Raw genomic sequence first — 12405 nt, 5'->3', positions numbered from 1 at the left:
GTGAAGTTGCCGCGACTGTGCATTGCGGAAAGTACGCATGCGCAGATAAAAAAAAAAAACAGATCCGCCGGCGTACGTTAATAACGTACGAACCAGAATAACCCCCTCTGTGTGGAGACCTGGAAAACGTGAACTGTTGGGAGGTCCTGAGGACCGAGGTTGAGAACCACTGCAGTAAAGTGAACCCCTGAGCCACCATGTTTACCGGGGTGTGAGGCTAAACCAGTAAAAAAAAGCTTAACTATTTTAATAAATAGAAACTTGTACTCCAGAAGCCATAATTTGGTGAACGATGTCTATGTTAGATTACCTCTTCAGATTTTATACTTACTGTAGAAGATGATATTATTTTGATTTGTTCCAGGGCTTCTGACAAGCTGCCTTCGATGTCAAAATTATCTAAAGAAAATAAGTCGCCTGCTCGAGAAAGATCTTTCTGTTCCAATACCAACTGAAACAAATTGTGCATAGCTGTTACTAACTCCGTAGGCTGGCATTACATCCATCCATTTAGAAAACAATATTCTTTGTTCACTTTGCCTTTAAACTGAAAAAGATATACAGTAGAAGAACAATATACTTAGTAATGTGCATATATTATTATTATTATCCTTTATTTATATGGCACCACAAAGGATACACAGCGCCCAATTACAGAGTACATAAACAAATAAGCAAAACAGTCACTTACAGTTTAATACAATAAAGGACAAATACAGTGTACATAAAAATAGCTGCATCGCAGTGGACACTAGAATAATCAGCATGGCAGAAAACAGGCGGATTTGGTGCCATCAAAGATGGATTAAGTAACGGAAGGAAAAGCACATGAGGGTCCTGCTCGTGATAGGGGTGACACAGATAGGGTCGACAGTAAGCATGAAACAGACAGTTAAGATGAGATTGGCTGGGTATAATGAAGCAGTGGGTCTTGAGAGCTCATTTGCAGTTGTTTTAGAGAGGTGGAAAGTCTGAGGGAGAGAACTCCAGAGGTAGGATACAGTAAGTGAAAAGTCTTGGAGGTATGAGTAGGAGGAAGTAATCAGTAGGCAGAGTTACAGGTATAAAAAGCTTACTCACAGGAGACAATTCAATTATTTTGCAGACACCATACTTAATGGGTGCCCACTGGCGCTATTCAATTGTCCTCCTATTGGGTACCCCTTGATAAGTATTGGGTTTAAACGTGCAAAGTGGCTAAAACAATCTAAAGCCCCAGGTAGCGAGCTCAAACGTTTGTTTGAATGCCGAGATCCGGGGGTGTTCACACATTTCAACTTGCACTTCAGGAGACTACATGCACGCCCAATCGGAGAAACAACTGAATTGCTCCATTGGGCGCCATCTAGTGACAGCCAGGGAGACCATCAATTGAATGACCACAGATGGCTTTATGTGTAGAACATGGCTAAATAATAAACAACCTGCTTCAGGTTCCCTTTGTGTCCAGGCTCAGAACAATAGTCCTGCAATGTCCCCCTGATGGCGGCCCTGGGAAAGTTCATTAAAATTTAGATTTCATTTTGCAGATAAGATATGCACAAGATATGTAAATGGAAGCTATTTAGCTGGAGGACGGAGAGAACACTTGGGCAGTTTAGGCTTGGTGCTGGCATTGTTGAGGATCTCAGTCTAATGGGGATTCCCGTAATTACTAAGATCCACCAAAAAGTGGTACAGGCTTTTCTGCAGGAAGCCCTCTGGGTCTTAGTGGGGTAGTAGAGCAACTAAATAAAAAAAAGGTCCTACAGTATGTTCCATATGTATCAAAGCAGATAACACAGTCAATGATTTTGATGTCACCATACTATTGTATGGCAACAGAAAATCCACCAGCTGTATACTGTATGATATAAAAAATTAATTATTTGGCTTAATCACAGATCAGCGTGTCTAATGCGACTGCAGTCCACAGAGCAATGGGGGCAACGGAGCAACAAGGATTGGCAACAGAGCGTTTGCGTCACTGTAACTGAGCTTTTTCTGGGACCAATCGGTGGTGGGGTGGGTACAGAACCTGCGTGACATCACATGCAGCTGTTGTGACCTGAAACGTGGCTGGCCTGCTTCTGGCTTCGCATCTAGGGGGCAACCAGTAATGTGCATGTGCTTCGCTGTATAGCAAAGTGCTCGCACTTTGCCCATGTTTTCGGGTGCATTGTGGTGCGGCCTTGTCCCTGCAGTCTACCACAGTGGGTTCTAGTTTTGCGAATCCTCACAAAACTGCATCCCAAGCTGAATTAGGCCCTATGTTTCATTTCACACAATAAGCTACGAGTTTAATGTTTAATTCTGAAGGCTATTTTAGGGAAAACAAAAACAAAAGATTAACAGATGATGTTAATTATTAATCTGTACAACTACTGTATTTAAATATTTCCAGGGGTCTGTAGACGTGTGGGTCACATTAAAGAGAAAAGGCCTGATTTCAACAGATCAAAGGGGTTTTGTGATTTCTACATCAGAAATGACTAATTATCGAAAGGTCCTATAAAGAATTTACAGCCTCCAACCCCCCCCCCCCATGTACAGTGACGTTTAAGTCAATCCTTACTCAGCGCTGCAATGGCCGTGACGTGATGTCATCAGCGGCCCCCCTGCCTTTTTGTGCAGCACTCCCAAAGGCCGTCACTGGCTGTGGCCGCACGGAGGCCACACCCATGCGCAGTACGGACCGTGCTCATGAGCAGTTCTCCGAAAATTGCCAGGGCTGTGAAATTGCAGTGTGTATTGAAAAAAATGTATGTATGTATGATGTGTATTACAGGCATGTCCAAACTATGGCCCTCCAGCTGTTGTGAAACTACAAGTCCTATAATGCCTTGCCACAGTTTTGCTATTAGGGAATGGTAAAATGATGGCAAGGCATGTTGGGATGTAAAGTTTGACAACAGCTGGAGGGCCACAGTTTGGACAGGTTGGGATCATTTGGTCTACAGCAAGTTGCTCGACACCATTAGGTCGGCATGGGTTAAGGTCGACATGGTTCTAGGTCGACATTGCTTTAGGTCAACAGGTCGACACAAGAATTGGTCTAGGTCGACAGTCAAAAGGTCAACATGGGGTTATTAACCCAATGTTTTTTTACCCGAATGTCAACACTGTCGACATGGACACTGGTTAAAGTGCACCGCATCCCCCCACATGGCTCGCTGCACTCGCCATGCTTTGGGCCTGGAGCCTCGCTACGCTTGGCACACTATTTTATTCTCCCACCATGCTCTAGTGGATGGTAGAGCATGAAATACTGCCTGTCGGCACATGTCGGCTCAAAAAACAGTAAGAAAACCCATGTCGACCTATTGACTGTCGACCTAGACCATGTCGACCTAATGCTTATGTCGACCTAATGACATGTCGACTTAAAACCTTGTCAACCTTAACCCATGTCGACCTAGAACCATGTTGACCTATCCCCATGTTGACCTAATGGTGTCGACCATCATGCTGTAGACGTAATGACCGTATCCCGTTTGGACGTGCCTGACATAATATATTATATTATTTTAGTTATGTTATAATAAGTATTTTATTTATGTTATACTATATATATAACATGTACTATATCTGGAATAACTTTTTAAATGGGTTAAATAAATAGTCAAAGCTGATGCTAAATGCTAGCAGCAGAATAGCCACTGACTTGGTATTTGTGTACAGACATCAGACTTTTATTCATTAACTTACAGTACAGCTGCTTGGTTTCCCACTGGGAAAACTACATTCCATCACTAACCTGCCAGCACTGACCGTGACGCTGCTCAGCAGGCTAGGCTATGCAAGGGCACTGTCTAATTACCAAATAGGCAGAGTAGGCACCAGCCAAAAATTTAGTACATTTTACTAAACAGATAATAAAGAAAAAGTTAAGAATTTTTTTTATACAAGCATCAAAAAATCCATAAAAATGAACTAGCCACATACAGTACATGTACATTGGTCATTAGGTGTTAAGTATGAAATGATACAGTCATTCTGGACACAATGAATCTTTGCATTTTACGCAAATGTAGCAAGTGCGTCTGGTAGTGTTTGTTGTGGCATCATAAAGGATTTTTAAGATACAAAGTTTCAGGCTACTGTCTCCATCTGATCTTATGTAAGGTACAACATTCTGCCAATTTTTGGGTAGAGTTACAAGGCCTTCCCTTTTAAGGATACATTTGCTTAATATGGAATCAATAAGAGAATGGAAAAGCAATCCAATTGTAAACTTTTGGATTGCATACTGTATACCTACTCCCCCCCATTCACTGGGTTGGATAATGAGCAGCAAAACATCCACACTTTTTGAAAGGGGCACTGACAGCTGAGCCTGGTCCAGGTACTGAGAATGGGTGTGGCAAACACCATCTTTGCCGGGAGCGTGATCCGGAAACACGCTGCCCCGAACTTCCGTTTTTTTGCTAAAGCCGCACGGAGCTCCACGCGGGACACAGAAAACATCAGAGACAAGCGCTACACTGTGGACCTGCCTTGCCCTATCCACACAACGGAGAAAGGTATTGTAGGGACATTGTAGATTGCTTCCATGATTTCCCCGGAGCTGCCTTTTCATAAATAACGCTACCACCAAGTACTCAAAAAAGGGCTGTAAACATACTTTACTAACCCCCCTTTTTTCAACAGGCAAGCACATTGTTTTAATCATAGTTCACTGTTTATTATTTTAACCACACTACTGTAATTACTATAATTTTCACAAGCACCTTAAAAAATTATCTTTAACCCAAACCCCATCTTTAGTTATCTTTAGTTATTACTTAAAATACTAGCTTTTGTGTGGCCACACATGGTATTGCCTGTGTGAGGAGACCAATGGACGAGCTGAGGGCAGGGGTGGAGAGTCCTAAAACATTTAAATATATAAATATCTATATAGAGTTTGTAGAGAGGCAGGCACTCACCAACACTGAGAGTTTTGTGCAAAAGCAAAGTAGTCTTTATTCGTCACATCAGGGACATCAAAAAGGCATCATATATAGATACATGTGAGAGAGCGCCACGGGACTGGTCGGATAGTAATAAAATATTTATTTAATTAGTCAGCTAGGGACAAAATGTCAGAACTAAATAAAATAATTAATTAATCACATACATAAAAAATATAAATAATTATTAGTACACTCCTCAAAACAAATTAATTGTAATAATAATAATAATGTCTAAAAATAATTGCTGTATTCCAACCCTGTTAGGTATAAAAGTTCTCTCTCAGAAGAAGGAAATTGCTGCACCCAGATAGTGGAGAAACACGTAAAAAAAACGGGGTACATAGCATTTATCCCCATTTAAATTGCTGAACCAACTGCATTATATTTGGGACCGATGTCTCTCCACTCACAGTAACTTTTTGACTGAGACGCTAACAGCTACATCAACACCGCTCACTGCATTCGGTGGCTGCAGCAGCAGCAGTCACTCCCCTCTTTCCCCACCCCAAGTGCTGATGTCTACAATGGTGAAGGGGAACCTCTGATAGGTTCGGACCTGGGTAAATAGTACACAATGCCAATGTTTGCACAGCTGAGCTATAACTTGTTACTGCACATGTGCAAAATATTCTGGAATCCAATACAGAGCATGCATTATCCTGAGTGCATGCACAAATGCATTGTTACATACAGTGCTACTGTCATCAGAATAGGTAAGGTATAGTTATGGGAAAGGCAAAGTTATGCAGCAGCTCATAATAAAGTCCCTTAATTTGACAAATATCAATGAAAACCTTTACTATGTAACATCTATACTCTAATCTAAACGCAATCTTTTTTCCAGATTTCCAGTCAAAGCAAACTGAACATTGGTGTTTTTAAATTTCTAAGTGAAATCTCTCCCCCCCCCCCCCCAAAAAAAAAAAAATTCCCTATGCACACCACCAGAGGGTCCAGAGGTACCATGTTGCTGAATTTGGCCTCTCTGCGATGCGACAGACACCTCAACTTATTATATAGATGTTGTTAAAGATACGGGGGTGACTAGCGCTCTGGCTTTAAACTGAAAAGAGGAGTGATGTAGTATCTGTGAGGCTGGGTGAGCAGCAAAAACGATGTATCCAATGAATGTGATAAAATAAATATTTTATTTGCTGATATACATGGGTGTAAATACACCATATGGGGTGCGGGTGGAGGGGGGGATGGGAATGTGGAAAATGGGGCTCTCTGCGGGGGTGCAGGAGGGCGGGTGCTGGCTAACACTAGCCTGAGTCCAGATCGATGGGATAGGAAAACAGAGCACACCCTGCTTCACCTCCTGAGGTGAACGCAGTCCGTGTGTTCTGGGGGAATGGAAATTGGAGGATGAGTGCTTCTAGCGGTACCGCTGTGCAGGTCCTGGATGGTAACAGAAAGTCTCTCGCAGTAGGTCAGTGTAAGTTTGCCAGGTGTCGCTCGGGGAATCCCTGGCGGTGCACCTAACACTTACCTGGTGCCCGCTGGAATCTTCAGTACTTCCGTCCCACGTCGCTTCGCTGTAGACGGACTGTATCCTGCTGGTGTCTGCACAGCCGTGCAGATCACCAGTGTAGAGAACCGTGTCGCTTCCACAGGAATAGAAGCACTTCCGGGTCCCGCTGGCGTGCGTTTACCGGGTGCTTCCAACTCCTGGAGTAACACGGGCTGCACTCCCGGTGGGGAGGAGACTGCTGGAAAGGACTTGAACGTGTGCAGGTGTCGTCCAACGCGTTTCAACCCCGCTGGGGTCTTTTTCAAGGATGTCTGTGCTGGGTATGAGCATCGCTCTATAAAGGGTGTTCCTGAGACACGCCCCTTGTAGGAGGGTGTCTATTGGTCTGTGTGGTTGTCAATCATCAGCTCTGTGTCTGTGCCGATATTACATGCTTTCTTCAGAAGAGCAAAGAGTCACATACGTTTGCAGGGATTGTGTGATGCTGCTTTTGAGTTGCTCCATGTGATGGTACATGTCACTTGACTACATCACTTGACTACATACTGCTACACAATTACTTCTGGTTCAATAACTCCTTTTATCTACAGACCACCGGGACCGCCATGGGATCAAAAGTGGCGCCCAGCTATGCGAACCTATTTATGGGGAAATGGGAGGAGGACCATATTTGGGGTGAGCATGGCTGGAGCGACAACTTGATCCTGTGGCGGAGATTTATTGATGACATAATATTCATCTGGAGAGGTCCAGAGGACTCTATACAACACTTCATACAAACCCTCAACACAAACAATAACAACCTCAAATTCACCACCAACTACAGTAAACAGTCAGTACAATTCTTAGACCTAGAAATATACATTGACCACAACACCATCCAAACCAAGACTTACAAAAAATCTGTTGATGTGAACAGTTACATACTGTACAACAGCGGACATCACAGACCATGGTTAGATAACATTCCTAAAGGTCAGTTCCGCAGACTAAGAAGAAACTGTTCCAAAACCACAGACTACACCACACAATCAAATGAGCTCAAACAACAATTTCTAGAAAAACAATATAACCCCACACTAGTCGAAAATGCACAACAAGAGATACTCAACACAGACAGGACAGACACATTGACCATAAAAGACAAAACTGAGAGCACAGACAACAGCAACATTCTATTCATTACCCAATATAACCAGTCAGCACTCACCCTCAAGAAAATTCTAAAGAAACACTGGCACATTCTGCAAGAAGACACAGACCTCAGAACAATAATTCAAGACAAACCAAAAATAGTATATAGAAAAGCCCCTGACCTTAAACAAAAATTGACAAAAAACCACATCAAACCATCCACTTCTGTTCAGAGTACCCTCACCAACAGCACAGGTTTCTTCCATTGTGGCAGATGTGCAGGATGTAAGAATCTGCATGATATCAGCACCAAGGCAAACACCACATGGCACTCAACCACAATCAATAAAACTTTCAAATTCAGAGAACACTTAACATGCAACTCCACAGGGGTCATATACCTCATCAAATGCCCATGCAATATGGAATATGTAGGTAGGACCGTAAGAACACTAGGCACCAGACTGTACGAGCACGTGAGGAACATAAAAAGAGGTTATGAGCAACATAGTGTATCCGCACATTTTAAAGACAAACACAATTGTGACCCAAGAGGACTGCAGTTTACAGCTATTGAGGCCCCTAAAAGGAATTGGAGGGGGGGGCGACTTTGCAGCCACTCTGGACAAAAGAGAGATGTTCTGGATTTACCAGCTCAAGACACTCAAGCCCAGAGGTCTCAATATAGAATTTAACCTAGGAGCATTATCCAAATAATATCCTTAACTATATGCATGAGCAACAATAATAGACACATATACCGACACGACATGTGTCCACCTTACTACCCCAGGGCACCAACACCATTTTCTTTGAGATGGGTTATCCCCTTTCCTTTCCCCCTTACACACCCCTCATGTGTGTACATCAACCCTATCCCAATCCAATCCCTGCATTTCATGTCGTCATGGATAGACAGTCGACACTACTCATGTCAACCACCCATGTCAATAAAACATTAATGGAGATATCGACATGTACCATCACATGGAGCAACTCAAAAGCAGCATCACACAATCCCTGCAAACGTATGTGACTCTTTGCTCTTCTGAAGAAAGCATGTAATATCGGCACAGACACAGAGCTGATGATTGACAACCACACAGACCAATAGACACCCTCCTACAAGGGGCGTGTCTCAGGAACACCCTTTATAGAGCGATGCTCATACCCAGCACAGACATCCTTGAAAAAGACCCCAGCGGGGTTGAAACGCGTTGGACGACACCTGCACACGTTCAAGTCCTTTCCAGCAGTCTCCTCCCCACCGGGAGTGCAGCCCGTGTTACTCCAGGAGTTGGAAGCACCCGGTAAACGCACGCCAGCGGGACCCGGAAGTGCTTCTATTCCTGTGGAAGCGACACGGTTCTCTACACTGGTGATCTGCACGGCTGTGCAGACACCAGCAGGATACAGTCCGTCTACAGCGAAGCGACGTGGGACGGAAGTACTGAAGATTCCAGCGGGCACCAGGTAAGTGTTAGGTGCACCGCCAGGGATTCCCCGAGCGACACCTGGCAAACTTACACTGACCTACTGCGAGAGACTTTCTGTTACCATCCAGGACCTGCACAGCGGTACCGCTAGAAGCACTCATCCTCCAATTTCCATTCCCCCAGAACACACGGACTGCGTTCACCTCAGGAGGTGAAGCAGGGTGTGCTCTGTTTTCCTATCCCATCGATCTGGACTCAGGCTAGTGTTAGCCAGCACCCGCCCTCCTGCACCCCCGCAGAGAGCCCCATTTTCCACATTCCCATCCCCCCCTCCACCCGCACCCCATATGGTGTATTTACACCCATGTATATCAGCAAATAAAATATTTATTTTATCACATTCATTGGATACATCGTTTTTGCTGCTCACCCAGCCTCACAGATACTACATCACTCCTCTTTTCAGTTTAAAGCCAGAGCGCTAGTCACCCCCGTATCTTTAACATTGAACCCAGGTTTGGACAAACCAGACTGAGCAGCCGGCACCCAGGCAGAGCGCCCATCTCCCTCTTTCTCTCTCTCTATTATATAGATGTTGTCATAATTATTGTGTACATGTTGTACATATGATTCTACCTGTGCCCCACACTTGTTTGTTCTGCCGCTGAAGAACTATAGCACTATGGTCATGATTGTACAGCTTGTCCAGCTGTATGAAGTTTTTCGTATTGTGTTGAAGTCACATCGTCTCTGCATCCCGATGATTACCACTGGGTGATGCAGTGAGACTTTGGGTGGGCTTTTCTAGGTGGTAACAGGGGTCTCTATTCAGATAGTGACTTTTTTAAGTTGCAGGGATTTTGGTGGCCATGTTCAGATGGACATTCTGTGCAACCATAGTGTAGTTCTAATGTTCAATGGTGTGACTTATGGTGAAAAGTTTTACCCAGAACAATGAATTAAAGATGCAGCCAGTTGGTGTCTCTGTACAAATACTAATAGTATAAACTTGTAGTTGCACTGCATAAGAAGATGCTGTTGTGCCAGGATTAGCATCCACCTCTGAATCCTGCCCTGTTTGCCTACAGACTGAAATGTTAATTTGTGAAGCTTTAAGTTCATTCTCGTTGTACACTGTATAGCTCTGTGAAATATTTATATGAAAAGAAGCATTTTATCAATATTATGTTATTATTATTTCAAACCGAGCCTCCTAATACAGACTACGATATAGGACATGGGCATATCACATGGTGACTCCTGCTAAATCTTTGAGCGAAATTGTAGGCTCTGGCAAGAAATCTTGCCTGTAGATGCTTCCGCTAATGTTGCTAAGTATTGCCCCTTACCCACTGCAGGCTTTACACGGTAAAATGCCGTTTTTTTAGCCTTTTTAAACGGCTAGAGCTGCAGTGGGAAAGCTCCAGGTTGCTTTACCCGGGTAACAAATACCGGTATTTGTTAACCGGGTAAAAAGCAGTGTTTTTACCGTGTAAGAGCCGTTTTTTTGGCAATGGGAAAGGGTTTTAAACGGTATTTAGAAATAATAATAAAGGTTAAGAACATGATTGGTACATGTGATGTTTTTAATGACAGGCAAGGTTTACTAGAGAGTTTAAACGTGTTGCTTTGTGGTTTACACGGGTAAGTGTGAATGGGACATTTACTGCTTTTAAATGGTAATTTACTGTTTAAAAGCTGCAGTGGGAAAGGGTCTTTGTGGCTCTTACCCGGGTAAAGACCCGTTTAAAAAAAACGGGTCTTTACCCGGGTAGGCAGTGGGAAAGCAGCATATGTTGCTGTGGAATATAGGGGTCTGTAGCTGCAAATGTTGCTATTTTCAAACTGTTGATCATATGCAAATCCTTTTCTTTTATATATAGCCTGATATCTAAGTTTTTTGATACGATTTCTAGCATTGTATTTACAATAACCTTGGCCTCTGTTGTGTAACGTGATATTCTTAAAAAAATTGCTGAAAAAAATGGTTATTGATGAAATACACCTAAATGTTATGACAAAATCCTGATGAGTGGGTTGGGGTGCTAGTAGGGCTTGCACCAGCTCTGGAAGTTACAAGGGGTGCCACTGCTTGGGGCTGAACTCAGGTTTTGTAGTCATACCTCCAAACTGTTTCGAATTACAGCAAGTGGCATACCTCTCAACTGTTTCAAATACAATGGGAGACTGTTCACAATCCCTCCCATGGGTGGCAATGAAGCCCCTTGTGGGCTCGCTGCACTCGCCATGCTGTGGCGTGGTGGCTCACTGCGCTCGCCACAGATTCTATTCCTCCTCCAAGGGAGAATAGCCCCTGTAAGTCGGGATCCCGTCTGTTGGGCTTTTAACAGTTGGGATTCCAACGTTGGTCTACTGACCATTGGAATCCCGACTGTCGGGAAGCAATCCGGCACCCGCTTGTACTGTAGTGTTGGAAAAACTAAAGCATATGATGAAACAACCTGTGCACAAGCATGGAGATCCACATGAGATGTATTGTTAGGAGGGACAATTTGCTAGAGACAGCATTTTTTACAAAGTATGTAAACTTTATTTTCTACTTTTCATCTTATTGTGTGGCTTGGTTATTGAGGAGTATACTTACCAATAGAAAAATCATCATCAGAGCTAATACAGTGTTTCCGCCAGATGACACTGCAGCTGAATTTGCCATAGAGGACCACCAGCTGGCCCCACAACAGCCCACATTTTAACCAACCCCATCTGTGAAAGAGATTGGCATGTGTGTATTAAGGCCTCCTCATACACTACTACAACTTATCTGAGCCTTAAAACGCATATTGTTTCCTTTGAACTCCCTCGGCAGCTATTCCATCCAATTTTGTACTTAATGTGGTATTTTAATCCTACATGCCGCAGGTTTGATCTCCACCCGGACCACGCACCAAATCATATGTCAAACACATGCAATTTTGCCACTCTGCCAGATCCCTCACGATCGAATAAAAAGTGGGCAAATCGCACTAGTGCATGGCCAGCTTTAGTCATTAGTCATGATATTCGGGCCCAAAAAGAAGCCCTCATTAGCTTGCAAAAGGAATGTGCATTCCAAAGGGCTTCATAAGAAGGTCCCAGTATGTCATTCATGAGCAGCCAGGCCATCACAGCCCAAACCGCATCACCAATCACTACGCCAATGCAGAGTGTGTCCACGCATGGTGTTGTAGCTAAAAGGGCAGGTGGGGCAGATGTAGCTCAGCCCCCTAAAATATATCATTATGTTTGCAATGGGTTGTTTTTTGTTGTTTTCAGTTCAATTTGTGTATATTTTTTCTGTGTTCATTAAATTTAACTTAAAAATCATTTGCATCTGTCATTATTTTTAAAGTAAGATAACTTTATATGTGAATTATACCCCTTTCACACCGCACCTCAGACCCCAATTATTGCCGGGTTGGTGATGTGA

General features: G+C 43.5%; 2 protein-coding genes across 5 annotated transcripts in view; one reads left to right on the top strand and one right to left on the bottom strand.

Moving 5' to 3' along the window:
• Positions 1–12405, bottom strand: part of VEPH1 (ventricular zone expressed PH domain containing 1) — a 337859-nt gene that overhangs the window by 277182 nt on the left and 48272 nt on the right. For all 4 annotated transcript variants that reach the window (XM_083177879.1, XM_083177881.1, XM_083177880.1 and 1 more), the window contains one exon: positions 332–547. In XM_083177879.1, coding sequence (XP_083034005.1) covers positions 332–469 — 138 coding nt within the window. In that variant the 5' untranslated portion in view covers positions 470–547. The remainder of the gene's footprint in view (positions 1–331; positions 548–12405) is intronic.
• The window catches only part of LOC146062985 (uncharacterized), a 37833-nt gene continuing 26964 nt past the window's right edge, over positions 1537–12405 (top strand). The window contains exons 1-2 of the mRNA XM_083174991.1: positions 1537–1715; positions 4413–4502. Coding sequence (XP_083031117.1) covers positions 1537–1715; positions 4413–4502 — 269 coding nt within the window. The remainder of the gene's footprint in view (positions 1716–4412; positions 4503–12405) is intronic.

This window comes from Crinia signifera, chromosome 3 (assembly GCF_055691185.1).
Source record: "Crinia signifera chromosome 3, ASM5569118v1, whole genome shotgun sequence".
NCBI lineage: Eukaryota > Metazoa > Chordata > Amphibia > Anura > Myobatrachidae > Crinia > Crinia signifera.
This window is presented reverse-complemented; position numbering and strand designations above follow the sequence as displayed.